The 24,168-nt window shown below is 39.0% G+C and overlaps 1 protein-coding gene across 1 annotated transcript in view; it reads left to right on the forward strand.

Moving 5' to 3' along the window:
* KCNH8 (potassium voltage-gated channel subfamily H member 8) overlaps window positions 1–24,168 on the forward strand; it is a 278,745-nt gene that overhangs the window by 157,445 nt on the left and 97,132 nt on the right. The window contains exons 4-5 of the mRNA XM_036333839.1: window positions 319–446; window positions 5,503–5,743. Of these exons, the coding sequence (XP_036189732.1) occupies window positions 319–446; window positions 5,503–5,743 (369 nt within the window). The remainder of the gene's footprint in view (window positions 1–318; window positions 447–5,502; window positions 5,744–24,168) is intronic.

Raw genomic sequence — 24,168 nt, forward strand, 5'->3', positions numbered from 1 at the left:
TGCCCGCAACCCAGGTACATGCCCCTGACCGGAATCGAACCTGGGACCTTTCAGTCCGCAGGCCGACGCTCCATCCACTGAGCCAAACCGGTCTCAGCTGAAACTATTTTTTAAAGTTCCTCTATGCTCATGTATGTCTACTTTTATTTTAAAAACTAATGCAATTATTATGGTCATTAAAATACATAAATTATAAAGGACTAAAATTTTAAATGTCAGCAGAAGCCTTGTGCTCTTGAAAGGGAACTGTCTAAACTTGACTTTCTTGAGATGAAATGATGCATTTATTGGTGCTTAATGAGTTTTATTTTCCCCTAGACAAAGCCAAAGGGAGATCAAGAGCAGGAACCCACTTCGACTCAGCCCGGAGACGGAGTCGAGCGGTCCTTTATCACATCTCTGGGCACCTGCAAAGAAGAGAAAAGAACAAATTGAAAATAAATAATGTAGGTGGATATGTGTGTACACTCTCAATGCTAGACTTTCCCCTGGTGGCAATGTTTGATTCACTTAAAGAAAGGCTCCATGTACTCTTTTATTGGCTTTCCTAGTTTTTTTTCCACTTTGGCTTGTGCTTTCCTATACAGAACAAACCGGAAAAGGTCAGTAGTCATGAGGCATTTCTGTAATAAAAGTGCTTAATCATTGTGTTATCACAGCAGAGAGATTAGAATATTGCGGTCAGTACAATAGGATACTAGGGGCGCTGTAAATGGGGAAACACTGGCTATATTTTCTGGACAAGATGATGCAGCAAGTCTTATTACACATTCATATTATGTTGGTTAAAATTTCTCAAATTAAATTTTAGTGGCATCTACTTTGCACTTTATCTAATTTCACGTACTGATTTTATCCAGGGGGACCATGAACAAATCAAAATCATTACTCCTCTTTAAAAAATTATGTTTTATACAAACACAGTTGGAAATTGCACACAGTATAACACTGAATTTGAAGTTACATGCCATACATTATTATTCAACTTTGTAAAAAGCTGCACTCTTAGTAAGTAACAGTAGAGCTACTTTCTGAAACCTGGTGCTTATCTGTCAAAAGCCACAGCAAATAACTATGCCTATAAAAGGTGATTCTACAGAGTTTTACATGATACATATCCGTCAGGATTTCACGCTTAATTTCTTAATTGGTTCTTAGCACTAACGGACTTCACTGAGAAGGCCAGAACTATGTCTGTTTGGTTGTAGATACTCAAGGATAATTTTTCAAATGATGACGATGTCCTTAATTTGCACTGTGGAATCTCTAGAGCACACACACACTTTTGGGGCATGTCTGACTAGGGGTGGCAGATATAAATACTAAGGGTCTAACTTGCCAGTGACATTAGAAAAAATCACATCAAACAACCAGAACTATTTGGGGATCAATCTAAGATCCAGAAGTTCTGGGAGTTAGAGGCACAAGAGGATTCTTTGGCATCTTACTTTGTACGGGGGAGCTTGAGACTACCTAATCTGACATACAAATGCTTTGATAAAACTGAGTCACGCATCAGACATACAAAATATCCACTTCTGTGAGTGTGACCAACAAAGAAGGATGCATTTGCCCAGGTGTGGAGGGAAATCTGACAGCGAAATGCTGCAAACCTGGTTCTGCTTCATTGTGATCCCCTCTGGAAGCCAGAACAAGCTGTTGGGGTCCATTTGTGCTCCAGGGCCATCGGCCATGCTGGCGCTGACCTGCCATGCGCCGCTGTTGAGAGTCAAACACTGCTTACCATATTTTGTCTTGACTTAAAGGTTTTCTGGGGATATATGTGCCTCAGTGTCACATGGATTTCCGGAGAGTCTATAGACAGACTTGAAACAGGGCACCAGACTTGATCCATGGATCCTACTTGGGTTCCTATTTACATCTCCCTTCAGTTGCCAAGTCAGCCTTAGTGACAGTAAACAAGTTCTGGGGAGAAACGAAGGTAACCACATCTGGGTTTGATTCTATTCAAGTCACCCAGCAAAGCTCCTACACAAATATTAGCCAGAGATTCGGCAATGCTGAAAGCTGACACTGTCTTCTAGCCTTTCCCTGAGAATCATTTGAACGTAGCAAGTAGTATTGAGCTTTAAAATGCATTTGCTGAACATGCTGTTTTCCCCTTTAGAGTGAACAAAGTACAGCACACTACTTAAAAACTCATTTTAAAAATCATAATTCCCACCGCTTAGCTAATTAGCTAAGTTGCCATTCATTTAAGAAGTACAGACATCAAGGTGGAACATAAAAATAATACACAGTAATTACAGATGTCTAATCCACACAATGATTTAGCAATTCAGGTAACTCTTACTTCTAGAAGCAAAATATGGAATCAGAAAAAGCCCTGTTCATTACCTCCTTTCAAGGAGAACAGGGTAGACTAGCTAAAAGAGCAGGAAGAGAGAAGGAAGAAGAGGAAAATAGATCTGGGCAGTTTATTAGCTAATCAATCAATCTTTGGGAAATCTGGCTATTCACACACACACACACACACACACAGACTTCTTAATATTTGTGTAGCTCTCTATTTCCAAATCCCTTTTACATACATCATATTATTTAACTCTTACACTTAGCCAGTGCCAGAGATGATGTTTATTAGTAATGTGTGAATTATGGAAAAGAACAACCTAGGGAGATCTCCAAAGTAGAGCAGTGGGTGTGGAAGCCAGCTGTGAATCCTCTGACTCAGAGACCCTGTGCCTCTGACCCTATCCCGCTGCCTCTCTGATGCAGTTCTGTGGACTAAGAATATATGATCCAGCCACAGACAAAAGATCTCAGCAGGCCCTTAGCAAGGTTCCATCCCAATCAAGATGTAACACCTTTTAGTCACGGCTCTTTCCCTGCCGGAAACATCTTGGAAAAGGTGTTTCATTTCTGCTTTCCTTGATTTGTTACTCCATTAAACGGCACTGGGATGATGCAAGTGTCTCCAACAGGAGTGCCTTGGGAGCTTAAAAGGAGAGTATTACCAGCAGGGTACTACTAATCGTCATCCAAGGGTACACTCCGCTAGGATACTCTGTGTAGTGACTGCAGAAACATTTTCTTCTCCGTTTGTTCATTCAGAAGTTAGTTTTAAAGAAATACTGCAAAAATAGTTTTGGAAACAGCTTAATTAGACATTAGCCTTAACCATTGTGTTTCAATAATTTATGGGGTGGAGGTCAAATAGCTAAAACACCATTGGTACTAAAGAATATGCTTCAAAATTAATAAACAATATTTGAGAATAGTTGCTTGTATTATTCTTTAGGCAAACTTCATATGTTTCAGGGTTACAAATAATGTCTTTTTCTCCCTACTTGTTAAAAGCATACTTTCCAATTATAAGAAATTTTCTTCCAAAAAGATTTTTGATAAAACTTGACAAATGAGGTGGGAGGAGAGAAGCATCTATTTTTTTCACTCAGGTGATTGTGTCAAGATGTATATAGGATTTGAGTTTAAATCTAAACTCAAAGCTTAAATCTAGCCTGAGATGTGTTAGTTTGTCAGTATCTTTTAAAATCATTTTAACTAATATATTTTAAGTAGCCTATAAAAATGAAAGCTTGTGACTTATTTTGTGATTTGTGGATATAACTAATATATTGCTGACCTTTTACATCAGCATCACTTGTGATTCATATAATCAATATAATCCAAAGAAAATACTTTACTTCTTGGCTTTTCCTGACCCTCATTCCTAGGGTTGGCTTCTCCACAAACAAGATAAAATTTTTATTTCTGTAACACTATTGGAAAAGACTTACTTGGATAGAAATTGAGATAGTCCTTTATGGTTTCTAGTGATGTCTTACTGTAGTAAATATTTTTTTAAAAATTCTATTGGAATGCATCATGTCCTATTATAAAGTAGATGCAGTGCTTATCAACCTTGAGGCTATTAATACCTATGGACCCTAACTCTCATCTATGCACTAACCTAAGCTTTGATAAGCCCAACAGTTGTACTTCATTCTTCTCTTTTCAACTCTATGCCAAAATCTATCTTTGGAACCTGATCCTGGAAACTATAGAATGAGATGAAAGAGAAAGGTCAAGTACCAATTAGTCTCAATTTTAGACATATATTATTAATTTTGAAGTATATTCTTTAGTGCCAATGGTGGTTTAGTAGATGCAGTGGCAGATAGGCATCAAAAGACAATCTGAAAGTGGTGAAGCAGTTTCTCGCCAGGAAACCCTGACAATATGAGCTTCCTGTGTGGGTTAAGTAAGAATATTAACTGAAAGTAAAAACATGTGTTAGGGTTGCCTACCAAGAAAAGATGCAAGATAAAGGGAGCCTTAATATTAAGGTAGTAGAAATACCTCATTACTGATAGGTACCACTAAGGGGCTGAGTGTTCCGATCACTCTGAACCTTTCTTGAGCTCTCAAGTGTTTCAGGGCTCCCTGAACAAAATACATTAATTGGTTCTTTCCTCTATGGCTGAAATAAGAAAACACATTGTGCCCGGCAAGTAACATGTATTCCAGAACTTTTAACTGTTCCGTTCATTCAACTTAACTTTGACATTTCGGTTTCCATTACCAATCTTGTCTTTCTCATTAATTGAGGTTAAAGCGAGGTCGACAAGTATCTGGCCATAGGCTTGTCAAACTTCCACACGTGCTATTGTTGCACCTCCCTTTGTCTCAGAGCAATAAGGAGAGCTGTTCATCAATTCTGACCGCTTTCAAAGTGAAGTGCTTTTGCACCTGTAAAAACTCCAGCTATTCTTCCGCATTTAATCAGCTGCATGGTGAACATTGCCCTCCTCCTCCCATGATTTGAATAGTAACTCTAAAGTGATCATTTCTCCCTTTCCGCCTTAACCAGAGCTAGCTAGTGTCAAACTGAATCCATATCAATCAAGGTTATGAAATATGGGTTCCCAGCTTGAAACTTCACAAAAAAACACAATGCAGAAATGCAAGTAGTTATAAGAACTGGGTTATATTTTGAAAGAAATGTACACAGCTATTTAAAATAGAATGTTTAAAATAGAATGTTGATCATATTATCTCTCTCTAGAGGGGGAAAATTGTACCTTCGTTATCATTAGAAGGATTTCAGGTCAAATAGATTCTTGAGCTAATGATTGTCACCTCAAAATTATAATTATATGAAATGATCTCATGACAATAGGGATATAAATGTATCTTTGTGTTTAAAATGTGTGTAGGATTATATTTGCAACTTGTGGAAGTTTATAGGAGGTGATATTTTAGGTAATTATCTTTTCATTTTTAATGAACAAAAGCTGGATTGCTCAGTTAACATTCATGACTAAACTCTGCATGTTTCTATAACCTACAACAAAGATCTCTGCTCAATTTTAGTATATACATCTCTACTTTTTGCATCACCAAGTTTTAAAATCCACTTGTAAGATAGACTGACGTTGTATGTATAAACGATCCTCCTCATGGACGTGTGTCTCAGGCTGTGTGATTCTGGTTTCTAATGTTGTGTCTCCCTTCTCTTCTCTTTGTGTTTATCCACAGAATGTTTTCGTAGATAAACCAGCGTTTCCAGAGTATAAAGTTTCTGATGCAAAAAAGTCCAAATTCATACTTTTGCATTTTAGCACTTTTAAAGCCGGATGGGACTGGCTTATTCTCTTGGCGACGTTTTATGTTGCTGTGACCGTACCTTACAACGTTTGCTTTATTGGCAACGATGACCTGTCCACGACTCGGAGCACAACAGTCAGCGACATTGCAGTGGAGATTCTTTTTATTATAGGTAAGAACCAGCGCCTGCTCTCCTAGGAGATTTGCATAGGGGGAAGCAAGTGTGTTCCAGATTTTTCTGACACAAATTTTAACTAAGAACCATTTGCATGGGCATGGCTCTGCCTCTGATGCAAATTTTGGAGATGCACATATTTGAATGTCTGAAAATTACCTCTTCCAACTCTCTCTCTGTTCCTTTAGTGCAAACCAAGATGAACCCATGCTTTGTGTTTTCATCTTTATTTTGTCAAAAATGGGCTAAAAAAAAAAAAAAAAAGACTTAGTGGCTGTTGTGTTTGTACTCACCCATCCATCATGATCTTAACTGTGTCAGAGGTGGTGCTTGGCAAGAACTCATCAGTGGTGTTCTGATAATGGTCCAGTCCTGGGCATGGTTCTCCATGCCCTCCATGTTCTCTCGGCACGTTGATGGTGGTCGCAATAAGAGACCTGGTTGCAGAAGCAGAGGATTACATAAGGCTTCCAGTAAACCAGGAGGAGCAGTGAGTATCTGATTTTAACTAAAAAAGGCTGCCAGGGATGTTTGCTAAGAGTATTTATCTCTAGACTATTGGGAATGTCAGATGAAGCTGCATCTCTTCCCTCTTATAAGCCTTTTCCTACATTCTATGCCTTAAATCTTTGTCCTGTTTAGACCAAAGCTGAGCTCTTTCTTGCTCATTCTTAGGCAAATTCTAGATCTCTGCTATGGCTTGGACTGACTCCCTGTGGAGTTCCCTGTATCTTTCATTCATTCCTGTGGAGTTCTTGGTCTTCATTAGCGACCTTATACCTATTTCTCTACCTCGTCATGGTGATATAGAGCAACAACCTTATTGTAAATATGAGAGAATGTTTGGAAATATTTTCAGACAGTTTTTAAACAGAGGAATGAGAAATGGATTTTAAAGTTCAAAGGAAAGGAAATGAGGCAGATCACAACCTTGTTTTAATGGTGGTGGTACTCTCCATGGAACTGGTGAAGCTTTGGGAGAGGGGGTCTTCCAACTGAATGAGCGTGTTTGTTCTGGATGAGTTTGTATGACCTATGTGTGGCTTTGGTGCCACTAATTAGTATTGCATCTGCTCTCTTAGTACCTCTGCCCCCACCCCCAAAACGTTGGCTGTGGTATGTTTAGGCCACTAGATGGCACTGTTGTCTAGTTGGGTAGCTTGGGAAGGCTACAGATTTAAGGAAACTTTAATTTTTTTAACCTAATCTATGCATTATTAGAAAAGTGTAATGGTAAAGGGATATTAAATCACTGTTAAATGGCAAATAACATTCTAGTTTGTAAAGGAATTTAAAGTGAAAACTGTAATCAAATTGGTTGTGTCCATGTACCAATCCACTGTGGCTTTAGACCCTTTTACTTGCTAACTTTTAATGTCTTCTTCCATCCAAGACATACACACAAATGAACACTCTAAACAGACTTCTCATAACCTGGCCAAAGTACTCAAGAACTTGAGAGGTCATTTAACATGTATAAGCTTGAGTATATCCTTAACAAATATTTCATCTACACTAATAAAAGAGAAATATGGTAATTGGCGTACTACCGCTACCCTTCCCATTGGCTAATCAGGGCAATATGCAAATTAACTGTCAGCCAAGATGGCGGCCGGCAGCCAGGCAGCTTGAAACTAACATGAGGCTTGCTTGCTTCAGTGATGGAGGACTCCAACGTTCCTCGCCTGCCGCTGCAGGCCTCTGAGCCTGCAGTTTCAAACATTGTAACAAATACAGACGCTAAACAAAACTCCAGAAACCAGCTTTCAGCCGGCTGGGATCTCAGAGCTGGAGTTGATACAGAGTTTCGAGAACCGAAACAAACCAGATACCTGCTTTCAGGAGCGGAGGTCTAAGAGCTGGAGCCTCAGAGCTAAAGCTGGCTTAGAATAAAATTAAAAAAAGAAAAAAGAAAAAAAGGAGCAGTTGGGAGCTTCAGTCCCAGCCTGAAAACAGCCCTCAGCCCCTCACCCAGACTGGCCAGGCACCCCAGTGGGGACCCCTACCCTGAAGGGTGTGTGACCAGCTGCAAACAGCCATCATCCACTCACCCAGACAGCCAGGCACCCCAGTGGGGACCCCTACCCTGAAGGGTGTGTGACCGGGTGCAAACAGCCATCATCCCCTCATCCACGCTGGCCAGGCACTCCAGTGGGGACCCCCACCCTGATCCAGGACACCCTTCAGGGCAAACCAGCCTGCCCCCACCCGTGCACCAGGCCTCTATTCTATATAGTAAAAGGGTAATATGCCTCCCAGCACTGGGATCAGCGGAGCTGAGAGGCCTCCCGGCACTGGGATCAGTGTGACAGGGGGCAGCGCCCAAACCCCCTGATCGTCCTGCGGCTGTGTGTGTGACGGGGGTGGGGCCACAACCTCCCTATCCGCCCTGCTCTGTTTGTGACAGGGGAAGGCGCCCCAACCCCCTGATCGGCCCTGCTCTGTGGGTGATAGAGGGCGGCGCCCCAACCCCCACTCCCCCCACGGGCCCTGCTCTCTGTGTGATGGGGTAGAGCCATAACCTCCCCATCGGCCCTGCCCTGAGTGTGACAGTGGCGGCGCCCCAACCCCCTGATCAGCCCTGCTCTGTGGGTGATAGAGGGCAGCGCCCCAACCCCCTGATCCGCCCTGCTCTGTGTGTGACAGGGGGCGGTGTGCCAACTCCCCTATCGGCCCTACTCTGTGAGTGACAGGGGGGAGCTCCTCAACCCCCTGATGGGCCCTGCTCTGTGTGTGTCAGGGGGGAGCTCCCCAACCCCCTGATGGGCCCTGCTCTGTGGGTGACAGGGGCAGCACCCCAACCCCCTGATTGGCCCTGCTCTGTGGGTGACAGGGGCAGCGCGCCAACCCCCTGATTGGCCCTGCTCTGTGGGTGACAGGGGGTGGCGCCACAACCTCCCCATCGACTCTGCCTTGAGTATGACAGGGGGCAGTGCCCCAACCCCCCAATCAGCCCTACCCTGAGCGTGACTGAGGCTGGCATCACAACCTCCCAATCCGTCCTGCTCTGTGCATGACAGGGGGCGGCGCCCCAACTCCCCAATTGGCCCTTCTCTGAGCCCAACCAGGGGCTGCACCTAGGGATTGGGCCTGCCCTCTGCCAGCCGGGAGCAGGCCTAAGCCAGCAGGTCGTTATATCCCAAGGGGTCCCAGACTGCGAGAGGGCACAGGCCGGGCTGAGGGACCCAACCCCCCACCCCCCCCCCGAGTGCACAAATTTTTGTGCACTGGGCCTCTAGTATAATAATAATTATTATTACTATTATATAACCTTGCTCATAGGGATAAGGTTACATCCTGAACTTTCTTTTCCACTATTTCTGGTTCTTAGATATTTGAAATTCCAAGGGCTTAGAAGCCAATTCTGATACTACATGCTCACTGGCAGATGATGACATGTTTACACTCAGAATTGACACGTGTGAGAAAGATCTTTTATTTGTTTTGGGTTGCTTCCCTCTGTTAAAGCAATAGAGTCTGGCTTGCCCCCCATAGTTGCCTCTAAATCTTCTGTGTTCTTTCTTTATGCCGTCAACGATGTTTCAGGGAGCAAGATATTTCTCTAGGAAGACAATACAGTAGTCTCTCCTTATCTGCAGTTTCTCTTCCCAGGGTTTCAGCTAGCTGTTGGTCAACCACGGTCTAAAAATATTAAATGAAAAATTCCAGAACTAAACATTCATAAGTTTTAAATCGAGTGCCATTCTGAGTAGCATGATGGAATCTTGCACCATCCCGCGCCACTCTGGACGTGAATCATCCCTTTGTCCTTCATATCCAGGCTGTACACACACCTGCCCGTTAGTCACCTAGTAGCCGTCTTGGTTTTCAGATGGACTGTCTGTCGTGGTATCTCAGGGCTGGTGTTCAAGTTGGGAGGTAATATATCTCTTTTGGAGAGTCACAATGAACTTTATAGCATTATACATCCTCTGAGAAATCCAGTGGTAAAGAAATCTGTTTAACTGTGATTAATACAGCACTATAGTTATTTTTACCTCAGAACTCGCTCCTCCCCAGACCACTTGGTAACACTCTTTTGGGAAGACTGAGTTTAAAACATTCTTCCCTGATAGATTCACTATAAAGAAGGTATCTGAATATAATTATGCTAGTCAAAATATAAATATAAATCCTGAGCTTGAATCTCTATTCTCTTCCTCTTAAAATGAAGTTTGTAAGCCATATTCTTTTTCTTAATACATTTTCATTGATTTCAGAGAGGAAGGGAGAGATAGAAACGTCAATGATGAGAGAGAATCACTGATTGGCTGCCTCCTGCACACCCCCTACTGGGGATCAAGCCCACAACTTAGGCATGTGCCCTTGACTGGAATCGAACCCGGTACCCTTCAGTCTATAGGCGGACACGCTATCCACTTGGCCAAACCAGCTAGGGCCATCTTAGTTCTTTAGAATCAACAGGACACAAGGCTTGGCTTTAAGTTACGAAATAGTTATAAAATTACTTTTAGTTTGAAAACCACCCTACATAACTTAGCTATTGATTCAAAGCCTTACAGAATGAGAAGTGATTTATAGAATCTAATCGTTCTTACATTACAGGTGGGAAACTGAGCCCTAGTGATATGCCCAAAGCCCCGTAGCTAACTGATGGCAGACTTGGGTCTCCTAGTTGCTGGAAAAGGTTTCATAAGAGTTTATAACCAATATGATTCCATTTTCTGAAAAATTCCACTCAACTTAATTTCTTTTATTGAAAGCAATGAGGCAGAAAATGAGAGAAAGAGGTGCCAACTTCTTTCTCTTTCTTCAATGAATGCAGAAATTAACAGCTTGAATCTCTGAAATCTCAGTCCTTAAAACTAGTATACCCATAGGTCCAACAATCATTTCCTTGTTTAAAACCCAAAGAACCCAGTTTTGTGCAGGCAGTAGTATGCCCAGACAGACACAGAGAATGAGTTATGAGTATTCTAAGCCAGTGGTAATTCCCTTCCCTTTAGCCAATTTCAGGAGTAGGGGTAAAGGTGTGGCCAGCTCAGTCCAATAGGATATAAAGAGATCATTTCTGAGGGCTTCTTGGAAATAATTTTTCCCCTGATCAAAAAAAAGCATGTGAGGAGAAAATATTTGTGTTCCTACTCCTTCTGTTCCCCCTGGGGTTGGATATGATGGGAGGACATGATGTGTGTAACTCCTGCAGCCATCCTTAATCATCAGGAGAGGCATAGGAAAGAAGATGTGGATGGCAGAGCAGAAAGTTGAGATATTGCACCTCTGGACCCCCCGTCAGATGATGTAAGAATGTTCCCATTATTGGAATCAGCTAATTAGGTATTCTGTTACTGATTGATATGTCATTCTAAAAATACCAGAATTAAGAAAAATTCTCTAGCATCTTGATCCCTTGCACTAAGTCATTTCATAAGTCCTACAATATGTCCTTTCCAAAGGAACAGAATGCTCTTTCTTCTGTCTTGTCATTCCCCTCTGAGACAGGCTAGCTAGGAAGTGGTCTGCACATTCTTTGAATCTGAGATTATTACCACCATGGCTTCATAGGCTACACCATAAAACTGTAACTCTGATGGACTTGGTCTGAGAGCCCCCAGAAAGTAAAGGTCAAAGGAAAGTTGATGTGCAGTTCTACTTCCTATTTGCTACATTCACCTTAGTCACAAAAGGACAGTTGAGAGTCATGTGAGATAAAGGGCAATTAATTATACATTGTGTGGACCATCCTGTCTAGGACTGAACATTTAGCATCCTTACCCACTACTCACCAGCAATGCTCCCCAACTATTATGACAATCCCAAACATCCCAAAGGAATTTTCTCCCAATATTATATTTTTAACATTATACTCTGTTGATCTAGGTAGTTCTTAGTCACTGGTTCTCAGTATCATAATAGAAAACATTCCAGAAACATGTGGGTTTGACTTTAATTCATTAATCAGCACCATCATTTAGTGTTTGTTTAGTGCATTTAGGTCACAATTTATAAGTGATTTTACCCCTAGTAATGAACAGAATTCTTATAAAAGCAGTATTTCTTTTTTCTTAATACATTTTTATTGATTTCAGAGAGAAAGGGAGATGGAGAGATAGAAACATCAATGATGAGAGAGAATCACTGATTGGCTGCCTCCTGCAGGCCCCCTACTGGGGATTGAGCCCGCTGCAATCCAGTCATGTGCCCTTGACCGAAATTGAACCTGGGACCCTTTAGTCTGCAGGTTCACATTCTATCCACAGAGCAAAATCGGCTAGGGCTAAATGCAGTATTTCTTATAAGCATATGTCTAAATTTTTGTCATTTCTGATTATTTTATTTCTCCTTTTGTCTGCAATACTTTATTAACCAATGCTTTTTATCCATTTACATGTCAACAAATTTTGCTATTTCAGAGATTATTTCTTCTCATTTAATTTTTAATATAACCTTGTGACATAATCATGCAGGTATATATATATTCATACTTAGGAGGGAAAGGGGGAAAAAACAAAGCAATTAATTTATCTACGATCTAACTAACTACTGACCAAGCTAGAACTATAGCCCTAAACCTATTTGTAAAATGGGCAAAATAGTATCAATCTTGTGAGGATTTAATGAAGTAATTTTATTTAAAAAAAATAATCTCACTCACTGTTTAATCAGTAATAATGAGTATTGTCAATAATATTATCAAGCCCATATCTCTTTGGTTTGTTTTAATATCCATTATTTTCAGAAAATCAGCCCTCTTTAATTCATACTGAAAATCCAACTTGAACACAAGCCCTGAGATACGACGACAGTCCATCTGATAACCAAGAACATTCCAATTCCCTCAGCTTTCAGGAACACAAGTGTCTGGGGACTCATTTACCACTTAAAGGATCTGAAGCTTTTACAGCTGCTTCTACAGACTTGCCTCAGCATTCTTTTAGAAAAGCCCAAATTAGATCTTCCATCGACTCTAGTCTTGCATTCTTTATTTGCAGCTCTTCAGGATCTGGTGTGCATTAAATGATCCCAAACAACATTACAGGCAATTATTCCAGTGTCTTCTCCCATCCAGTCTTCCATCACCACTTCTAGGAACAAGGAAATAAGCTGATCTGCTTTTCAGCTCCTCCCCTTTTTTCTTCCCAGCTCTGATGAAGCCTAAAAGGCACAAGCTGGGCTTCCATTAACAGTCTAGAACAGGGGTTCTCAACCTTCCTAATGCCGCAACCCTTTAATACAGTTCCTCGTGTTGTGGTGACCCCCAACCATAAGATTATTTGCGTTGCTACTTCATAACAGTAATTTTGCTACTGTTATGAATCATAATGTAAATATCTGATATGCAGGATGTATTTTCATTGTTACAAATTGAACATAATTAAAGCATAGTGATTAATCACAAAAACAATATGTAATTATATGTGTTTTCCGATGGTCTTAGGCGATCCCTGTGAAAGGGTTGTTCGACCCCCAAAGGGTCTCGACCCACAGGTTGAGAACCACTGGTCTAGAAGGAAGTCATTACCTAAAGCTTCAATCACCAGTTTCAGAGTAACTGAGACTTGTCTCCAGCCAACAACTTCATCATTTTCCTGAATCTGTGTTCAATTTCTAATAGTTTTTTTAAATACATGTTTGTCTTGTAAAGCTTTCCCCATATCCCATATAAATATGCCTTTTCCCACTTAACGTAGAACTGAGAAATAATGTTCTTATACTATTCAACTCCAGTTCAAAAAAACTTTCCAAAAGAAATCCAAGGTTCAAAAGGAGTTCTTTCATGCTTTCAGCATTCTTTTTTACTTTTAATATTTTTATTGTTTCCAGAGAGGAAGGGAGAGGGGGAGAGAGCTAGAAACATCAATGATGAGAGAGAGACTTATTGACTGGCTGCCTCCTGCATGCCCCCACTGGGGATCAAGCCCACAACCCAGTCATGTGCCCTGACTGGGAATCGAACCCAGGACCTCTTGGTCCATGGACCGACACTCAATCCACTGAGTCACACAGCCCGGCCTTTCAACATTCGCGAGTGTCTTTTTCTGTTGGGGTAAAATATATAAATTTCACTGGAATGTGAATGAGTATAGACATTTTATTATACAAGAAAACCTCAACTTACAGTCATTTTCCTGAGATGTGCAAACCAAGACATGTCATTCCCCCCTTAGATAAATGACTAAATTAAAGATAAAAACTTGGATACTGGAAAGAAAGACTTCTAACAATAAATAGGGTTGAAATTTCATAATGATGAGGGAATTAAAATAAATTTTACTGCTGCATGATTTGGGCATTCTAGTATTCCTGGGCTACGTATTTAGAAGCGTTGATTGGTTAGCATTCATTTATCTCTTAGTGTTTGAGTCCCCACCCCCTTCTCTCCCTTTCTTTCTCATTCTCTTCCATTTTTTTTCCTAACTCTCATAATCACAGTCTCCCTCCTACTCTTTCTCTGACATTCAAACATAGGATAGTAATGAAAGTCCACACATAACACCCCATATCTGCACATCTGCACTCCCACTAAGAGTAATTCATAGCCATACTTCAGATTTGACCTTTGTCTCATGTGCCATTTTTCACCCAAGTAAGAGAGCATTCCCAGTGCCCACATTCCCAGTAAATACAACTGGAGTATCAAATAAATGGAATGTATTGCATTGAGCATTAACCATTTATTAGAAATGAATCACTGCCCACTTGGCCATTGACCAGCTATTGTCTGCTAAAAAACTCTAAGCCTGAGGATAAGAACAAACAAAAAACCAGAAAATTACCCTGCCACTTCAGATTTCCAGAGAAGTGTCACATACCCAGTATTTTAAGAGTGAAGAGATTTTGTATGTCAGAGTGCCTTGAGGGGGAAAAACAGAGCATTGTCAAGTAAGGTACTATTTCATTATTGCTATTAAGAGCTCCCATATAAGTTGGCTTAAAAGTACCTACATAAGCCCTTGAACAAAGATTGGAATTGCATTTATTTTACAAATATACTATCGGCTTAATTATTGCTTCTTTAGGCTTTTCAGAATATCTCCTGGGAAGATGAAATGCTATGATAAATGAGCTTTTGAATGGATACCCAGGATATGTGACCACTGTATTTTTCTTAACCGCATGAAAATGCAGAGTTTTCATTTCATTGGTTCAAAATTTGCAATTAATAGTTTCCTTACACTAGAATAATGGGTGTATGTTTGATTAGAAAAAGTACTTTATTGGCCATCATTTCCTATTAGACAAGTAGATTTTTAGAAATATTTCCTCTATTCTTTGCTATGAACCAAAATCACTAAATGGCAATGTTCTAACAAACCAACAAATCACATTCTCCGGACATTTTCTTTTGATTAGTTTAATTTCTCCTCTGTGAATATACCGTGCTAATTACATAAGGTTTAAAATAGAAATAGTGGAGAGAAACAAATGGCCTTCAGCAACACCCATTCCAACACAACTGCCTCCATGTGAAATTTTTCTGGTATCATTTCCTCTTCTTGTGGATGTGATCACAGTCTATGCAAATTTAGGTGCCTTGTATTTTACAGACCTTTTTTATATATTTCTCTGTTTTATAAATATTTATAGACATTAATATTTGCATAACATCCCATCATGTAAAGGAGCTTTTCTGTTTAGTTAACCATGTCTTAATTGTTACATATTGCAGGTGATATATCTTGCCACTTACACAAAAAAATAATGAATACCTCCGTGGAAAATATATTTATTCACTAACAGAGCAAATATATATTGAATGCCCATTGTTTGCTATGCACTGTTTTTGGATGTCAGAAATAGAGCAGTGAAACAAATAGAGACATTTGCCCTCAAAGGTCTTACATCCCAGTAGGAGACAAACAGGAAACAAAACAAATAAGAAAATATATAGCGTGTTAGATAGTGGTGAGTTGCACAGAGAAGTAAAGCAGAGAAGGGGAAAGGATTAGCTAAAATGGGAAGCTAATGGTGAACATGACATGTAGATAAAAATGGAGGGGAAGCAACAGGACAAGCAATTACATGAACTACATGTCTTGATGAAGAACATTCCAGAGAAAGGGAACATCAAATGCAAAAGACTCTACCTTGAATTCTTTTAAGGAGTTTAATATTTTTACTGGGCCAAAAATATTAAGAGATACAGCTTATAACATTTTCAGAGTGTCATTTTTTAAATCACATTATCCTTAGAGCATTTATTTATCAAAGTTCTAGTTGAAACGCAATTTGTTCTTGATAGTATTTTTTTTTTTTTTTTACAGTAATGGCTATTGTGAGAAGTTCTAGTTGCATGTTGCTTTCTGGATTTCTTTAATGCTACAAAGCATTTCATTTAATGGAATAAGTCAGATAAAATAATGTTATCAATATTGTATTACTGTGATTAACTACTATTTTCCCCTTTAGAAGATTAGATATACATAGAAAATGAGTTGTATTTGCCTGACAAACACAGTAGTTATTTCACAATGTACCTGAATTCACTATGTTTAAATATGAAACATTTGTGAGATGACAAATTTGGTGGAAAATTGTCTTCACTGCCCTGAGACTTACATATTATTGTAAATAGACTACAGAAAGGAGCACGTACTCATAAAATATGAAACAATAGTGCTTGTTTTGTACAAGACAAGGAAATTAAGAATGGAATATTACTAAATTTAGAAACCCAGAGGAAAATTATGAGTTCTTGATTTAGAAACATATTGCACAGTAATGAGGTGGGTTTTTTTTCCATTTTCCTCTTAGCAACATGAACTCTGCTATGTCATTCTCTCCTCTTCCCACTTTTTCAAATATATTTTCTTGCAGCATATAAAAATACTGTATTCTGTAAGTAAAAATTGCATTATTTATGTGGTTTATATTTCCCAGTTGAATCCATGCATTTAGCATTTGCCATTGGAATAATCTCCTCCACCACTACCCCAATAGTTTAAAGATAAATAATTTTTTAAACCAAATATATATTGAATATATTGAAAAGTTGTTTATTTTAGATAACAACAGAATATTATGGCCACCTGTCCCTAGATGTCATTCATTATGTGTTATTCAATTCGATAAATATTTGTTGAAGATCAAAATACTGTCACCCAAGTGATTGCACATGGCACTTCTCCACCATGGCATAGAAGACCCTTTAGGATCTGGACTCTATCTTTTTACTTATCACCACTTGCTTCTCCTTTCTGTGGGTCCAGCCATATGAGACCCCTTGCAGTTCTTCAACTGTATTATTCCTTGCATCCTTTGTATTTTCATATCCTCTTTATTTTATACTCTCAGAGAAAAGTAGCAAGATATCTCTTTACCCAATCAAATGCTCCTTATCCTTGAAGTATCATCTTTGACCTCTTCTACAAAGTCTTCTTTTTAACTCTTCTTACTCCTGGCACCGCAAGTCTGGGATTTCCATCGCGCACTATTTACGTGCTTTCCCTCTCACATTCTCCAACCCTATTTCATAATTGCTTATTTATCTCCCCACACTCACATGCCATAAATAAACTTTGCGCTCCCAGAGGACATGGATTGGATAATATATTTTTCTCTAGTTCCTTCAACTAGTATAGTTTCTGACCCATAGTAGGCAGGAAACTATTGTTTGCCTACTGCCATAATTCAGATAAACAAAAAGTTAAGCTCATTGAGTTAAACAATGGACTTATTTCCAAAGGCAGGCCTATATGGTTTTATACGTGGTCCCACAGGTATTAGCAATTCTTTCTTGGTGTCTCCAAAGCACTCACCACATAATTTTTTAATTTCCAGTTTTCTACCTATATCCCCTACTAAACTAATTTCTTTGAATGCAGGAAGAGAGGATCAATCTTTGTACAACCTACACCCAGCCAATATACATACATACTAGGTGATCAATAAATGCTGGTTGAGTAAATAGATGAGAAGCAATCATTTATTAGCTCTATTTTACTTAAATAGAAATTGGAACTTAGAAAAGGTTACAAAAAAAAGAAAAAGAAAAACCTTTCCAAAGGACAGTGCTACTTATGGGAGAGCCAAAATTAGAACTCAGTTACATTTTGGCTCATAACATTTTATTATATCACCACATTTAACTGGACTAACATTATAATTTTAAAGAATAAAATCCAAAAAATGTATATGTATTTCAAACTTGCTAATGTTATGTCCATAAATATGATTATTATTACAGTTTCCATGGAAATCAGTAATTTTGGTGATATTCCTCTGGAGAGATTCCAAACAGGTTAATTTACATTGGATAATCCAAACAGTATAATAAAAAGTGTAGAAAAACTCAAAATACACTGGAATGAGACAAACGTATAGGTTTCTGAACAAGAAGCAATTCATCTCTTTGGGAAACCAGTTGTGAACAAAGAGGAGATGCCCACAATCAGAGACTTTTCCAAAACACAGGTATGAAGACCTGGAAAGGTGGTTCCATAGGTGCACAGCAATACTGTGTACATACAAGGCAGGGCGGGAGAATGCACAGCCAAAAGAGTAAATGGGAAAAGGCGATTGGAATGATCCTTGCTGTACTTGAGTTGATGATAGAAGTAAAGGTCTAGAATGTAAGTTGTATAAGTTTGATAAAACAGGAAGAAATTGCAAGGAGGTTAATTGCTGTTGCAAACAACAAAGTTTTTTTCTTTTTTCAAAGAATGGAAGCGAGAGATGGCAGTGCAGAGAAGCACATGAAGATGTGATGTTTCTGGCTGAAACATGTTTCTTCTGTATAGTTCACTTCCACATCAGGATCCATCTGGTGGCACGCGCGCGCACACACACACACACACACACACACATTCTTAAGTTCCTGACAAGGACATTATGTAGATTTGTGCACGTATGTTGGTGAGATGAGGAGGGCTGAGCAATTTTTAGGTCATCTGGTTTTCTCTCGAGAGGCTTCCTAGCCTGAGGACACTTGTAGCAATAAAAGGACTTTTTCTTTTTATAGGACATATTTCTGCCCCCAAATTATTCATTCTTTATTTGAAATCCAGATTTAACTGGCTGTCCTGTTTGCTGAAATTGCAAGTATATACTGAGGTGACCTCAATGGATCATATTAATGCCTCTGCTTTAGCAACACCGGGAGGTTAAATTCCTAGGAGCTGCTGCAGAAAAGGTTTATGTTGAAATGATGCTGACCAATTTTTGGCTAGATATTGTGAAACAAACAAATAAGAAACTATGGCTTAGGAGTGCTGCCATTGTTAGTAGAGTCTGGAGAACTGGATGCATCACTTGCCCATTATAATAGCAGGTCACATTTTGATTGGACTGTCAGGACCAGCCACCAAAGCACTATTTCATGGGACTAGGAACTGTTAAATTGCTAAGTTAATGAAAGGATGAGAGCTGTGGTCTTTGCTTTGTGTATTAGTTAGGTTTGATCAGCTACTGCAGCACGAGCTGCAACAATAATTCAGTGGCTTCTGAGACTAGAAATGTATTTCTCACCTAATGTCCTGAGGAATATATTGAGGGCTGGTAGGGAGAAATAGGAGGAGGTGGTTCTCTTATGTAATTATTTAAGGACTGAGACTGACAGTGGCTCTACTAACTTTAATGGGTGGCTTCTAAGGTCACTTTGTTCTTAATTCCAGCCAGCAGAAACAGAAAATCAAAGAGCATGGCAAAGCAAATGTGCATAACTTCAGCTAATAGTAATGCAAGATTCTTTTTAAAGGTACCCAACAAGTCGTTAAGGCTGTATTACTAGAGTAAAACCAATTCTAAAGAATTACTAGAAGCATTATATGCCCACCCAATTGGCAAAGTCTAATAATATCAAGTGTCAATGAGACTGTGGAGTAATAAGAACTGAAAACTCTGCTGGTTGGAGTGTGTCTTCCACTCTGGACAGGCTATGTCTGGGGATTAGCTTTTGTCTTTCCTGGTACAGAGAGGAGGAGGGTGCTTTTGAAAAGTATGTCCTGCTTTGAAGCAAAAAGGGGCAGAGCAGGTAGCTTTTCAGGTTTCTGCTTCTCAGTTGCCTTCAGCTCAAAATAATTCTAATGCCAAACTGGCATATTTTTGGATGGCATAAACCTTTCCATATCTTACTTCCAAAAGGATAGTAGTCAGTTATATAAGTTGACTACTTTTCTTTATTATGCTAGCACTTGAGAATTCCTTTTTAAAATAAAAACTGATAGGGCAGTATGTAAAATGAATAAAAGCTCAGCCTGAAAAGAGAAAGGGGGAAATAAGAAGGGGAAAGCCCAAAGTCATGAGACTTGTGGAACTAGAGAAAATCACCAGGACTGGGAAAAGGAAACCCCATCAGTTGGAGACAGCTGTAAGAAATGGAGATATTCATCCTGGGGGACTGAGTCAACTTGATGACTGATCTTGAGTATTTATGGAAAGGGCTTTGGGATGCGAGAGGACAGTGTATTCTGTGTTGTTGCTCAGGATGAAACTAGAACCAAGGAAAGGGTGCTCAGGGAAGAAGGCATCTTGAGGAAAGGCAGAACTACCTAGTGATGGGCATGTCAAACCAAGGGCTCTCAAAAGGCAGGGAGCTTACCACTGCTGGGGGCATTCGAAGACTGGTTGGCCATATCCTTATGAAGGATGACATGGATGGAGTGCCTGCATTTGAAGACATTAGGATAGAAGACTTGTAGGTCTCTTCGCTCCTATGTGGGTTAATGGGATGCTGATATTGAAGGTCAAACTGATATAAGAGTACACCATGGTACCATTGGCCACACTGGTACAAAACAGAAACCAACACCAGCTTCAGCCACCCCTCAATCCACCTGGTTGCCTCTTTTAGTTTCACCTTTTTTTCTAAATGCAATTGCTCTTAAGTTCCATTTCTCACTAAGTCTGCTGCTCTTAAATGCTATTTCTCACTGAGTCTGCTGTCCTTTCTTTTTCTTTAAATCTTTCACTTTAAGGTAAACAGAAGGGACAAATGCTGACAAGATAAGCAAGGGTTGAGTGGTATGAAAATCTCATCTACTATTATTGGCAATTGATTACAGTCATTCTTAGGATTATTAGTCCCTCAAGCCTCTTCACTAATCAGCTCTCAATTATTCATTCTTCCCACATCTTGTAGCTCGACTTTGTAGACATCATATAGTGTTGAAAGGAGAACCTCACAAGCCATATTTAGAACATTAGTCCGGCAGCTGGTTTAGTGAAATATCTCTTCACCCGAGCTGTACTACATTGATTAATTTTTAAAGGAATAGCTAAATGAAGATATTAATTATTTGTATGTGGTGCATATGCTATCATACACACAATTATATTTTAATTTACTTTTTACGAGTAAGCCAATATGATTTTAAAATTATTTCCCATCTGGCATGCATGCTAATAAAGAAAAGGAATCTACTCATTTGTGCCATATTGAATTTAACCTTTTTTTGTACTTCCTAATTACATAGTTCTCAAGGAAATCAAACTAGAAAAAATGGGTTTAACCTTTCTGATTTTTAGTCCACATACATAGCCATTTAGTGTGGGAGAGAGAGGAAGCACTGATTTTTAAAGGTCCTTAACAATATGAAAACAGAACATGCCTACATTTGTTTATTATTTGTCTTAAATTTAATCATGTTTTTGTAAAAATGAAATACAAGACAAATGATTATCCTTCAAAACCATTAAGTGGCACCTGAATCATCATATAATTCAATTCTATTCTGCCTCATTTGGGTGGGGTATATTATGATCAATTTTTGAAAATTCTATAAATCGTATAAAGAATGGAGATAATGTTCTTTCTGATTCAAACTCTGTGCTCTGTGTGTATATACTTCTGGACAGTTGCACACATTAATAAGTGGAATTAATAATAAAATCACATAAAAATTTGGATATGAGTACACTTTTATGTACTTCTCAACATAAAAGTTGAAAAACATCATAGATCTTCCATATGCCTCAAAATGAAAACTATATTGCTGCCTTTCAGGTAAATTGTGGATTGTCTGCAGGAGACCACATTCTTGCTGTAACATTTTAATGAGTTCCTGATTTAATTTGCCAAAAATACAATACCTCATGGGAAATGAGACAACCAGGGGGGAGGAACAGCTGTCCCAATATTCTCGAGGCTCCACTTTGCCCCCATGATTCTCACATGAGGGACATCACATCTGACAGCTCTTTGCTTTCTCGTCACAATCATTTTATCTGATGCTCCCTTCACTCTTAAAGAAGAACTTGTACTAATCACCTGCCCTTCCATTTAAGAGAATATTTACAAACATGGAGTTCTGTTTCTAGACACACATCGTATCAGTAGAGAGAAAGCAGAATGAATTCTCAGTGATCCCTAGACAAAAAGTTCTTTTATTTCCAGAATCAAAAACAGTTCATTTCCTCACATTCAATTCTGTGACTCTGATTTAATTTTTTTTTTTAACCGGGGTGGTACGGATGCTGAATTTAGTCTAAGAGCTACTTTCAGGACTGCATTTTCCTACACCAACCTATTGTTATTCCCTCTAAAATATACTTAAGATAATGATAAGAAAATGGGACCGGGTGTCTAAAGATGCTCTGTCTCTTTGTTGCTCATGACTTTAAAAATGTAAAATCTCCTTTATAACTTTAAGGAGATTTCTTTACATCTCCTGAGTCATTGGTAAAATGACAGTAATAGTATTACACATGAGAGAGTTGGCATGGGAACCACACTAAGGAATTTGAAAAGTTTTATAAATCATAATACAGTAGAACTTTCTATGCTTATCATGTGACATAACTAGGTTTTTTAGAAATTAGTGTTCAAAAATAATACTAATCATTTGATAAACCTATAGTCTTTGCACAAAAATAGTACCATAACCCTGAAAATGTTAGAATATAATATATATCTAGGTTCCCCCCCAAAAATAAACCTAAAGTATTTACATATTTCAAAAATAGATTTATATCTATAGTTTTTTTAAACAGTTGATTTTTAAAATAGCTTTCATTCTTTTATGATTATCACTATTTGTGTATGTCTTCTAATGACTTCTTTTGAAACCTAAAATTAGCATATCTTCATTCAACCAATTAACGCCAATGAATAACAAATTATTTTTTTAAGTTTTCTAAACTTTGTAATGATTCATTCAAGAATACATTTTATCTACTTAGCAGTCTGCACTTCTCTTTTACTTTATAGTAAATCACATGATTAACCACATATCTTTATAAAATGTTTGCAGCACCAATCAAAGGGCAGTCAATTCATTCATTCCTCCATTTAGGGAATGCCTCAGGTATGTTAATAGTGGCAGTGGGTTTTTGCCTGGGTCCAACCCCAGCAGGTCCAGGGGTCCCCAAAGGTGTAGACGGAGTCGGCGAAGAAGGAAGGACACAGAGACAGTGTTCAGTTGATCAGCAGCCTAGCCAGGATCTCCAGCCAGGATCTCCAGCCAAGTTCTGGTCTGGATCTCCAGCGAAGTTCTGCTGTTTATTGTCTTGTTACATCCGTATTTATCCCAGTTGATTTTAATCCTGTCAATTTCTATTACAAAGGTTAGGGCGTTTCTTATCTCCATTCCAGGGAGTAAAGATTATGTAGCTTAAGCATGATTGTTTGTAGTGATTAACTACCCGCCTGGCACTTAGTTAAGGAGTTTCATCCCCTCCCTGACTTCAGGGAAAAATTCCTACCTGGGGAAGCAACCTTTCTAGGAGAGGCATCCCCTCCCTGACTTCAGGGAAAAATTCCTACCTGGGGAAACAACCTTTCTTGGAGAGGTGACCTTGGTTAAAACACACAGCGCTAAGGGGAGCAAACATATTAAGAACAGTATGCTATATACGCCAGGTCCCTTGAAACATATGCTGTGCAGATGTTTCTTTCCTGCAGCGACTGTGTCAAGCAGCAAGGATGGACCGGCTTCCAGCAGGTTTTCTGTGAAATGTGTGGTAGACCTGGCAATCAGTTAATAAACATGCAAGAAATGTATCCCTTCAATTTTATAATGAATTTCTAAACTTACCTTAGCTTCTGTTTTAGGAACTAAAGCTTGGTAAACGTTTGCTTTGGATTGCTCGCTCCTAAGATGAAAACCTAAATGCCTAACCTGAGCTTTCTTTTGGAAACCATTAAGTTGAAATCTCTGCTTGATTTCTACAGCTGGTGGTCTGACTTGTTAAATTGCTTTGCTAATGTAGAGTCTAGAGTTAAAGGGAAAGAAAAAAAAAGTTCATGTGCTACCATAACAACCTCATGGCATTCCACTGTGCTCCTTATGGTAGCCTTGCTTCACTGATGCTTTGGCACTTGCCATCATAGCATTTTTACTCTGCAGTGGAAATCATCTTGGGATTATCTTCAAACCTTTGTGAGTAGTTTATCCACTAGCTTCAACCTTTCATATTTTCAATATTAACAATGGAAGTATTTTGATAATTTTAGCTTTTGACAAAAAGTTAAAAATCTTTTAACAATATTATATTTTAAAGTTAGGATTCACAGTAAACTAGAG

This window comes from Myotis myotis, unplaced genomic scaffold (assembly GCF_014108235.1).
Source record: "Myotis myotis isolate mMyoMyo1 unplaced genomic scaffold, mMyoMyo1.p scaffold_m19_p_13, whole genome shotgun sequence".
NCBI classification, from domain to species: Eukaryota; Metazoa; Chordata; class Mammalia; order Chiroptera; family Vespertilionidae; genus Myotis; species Myotis myotis.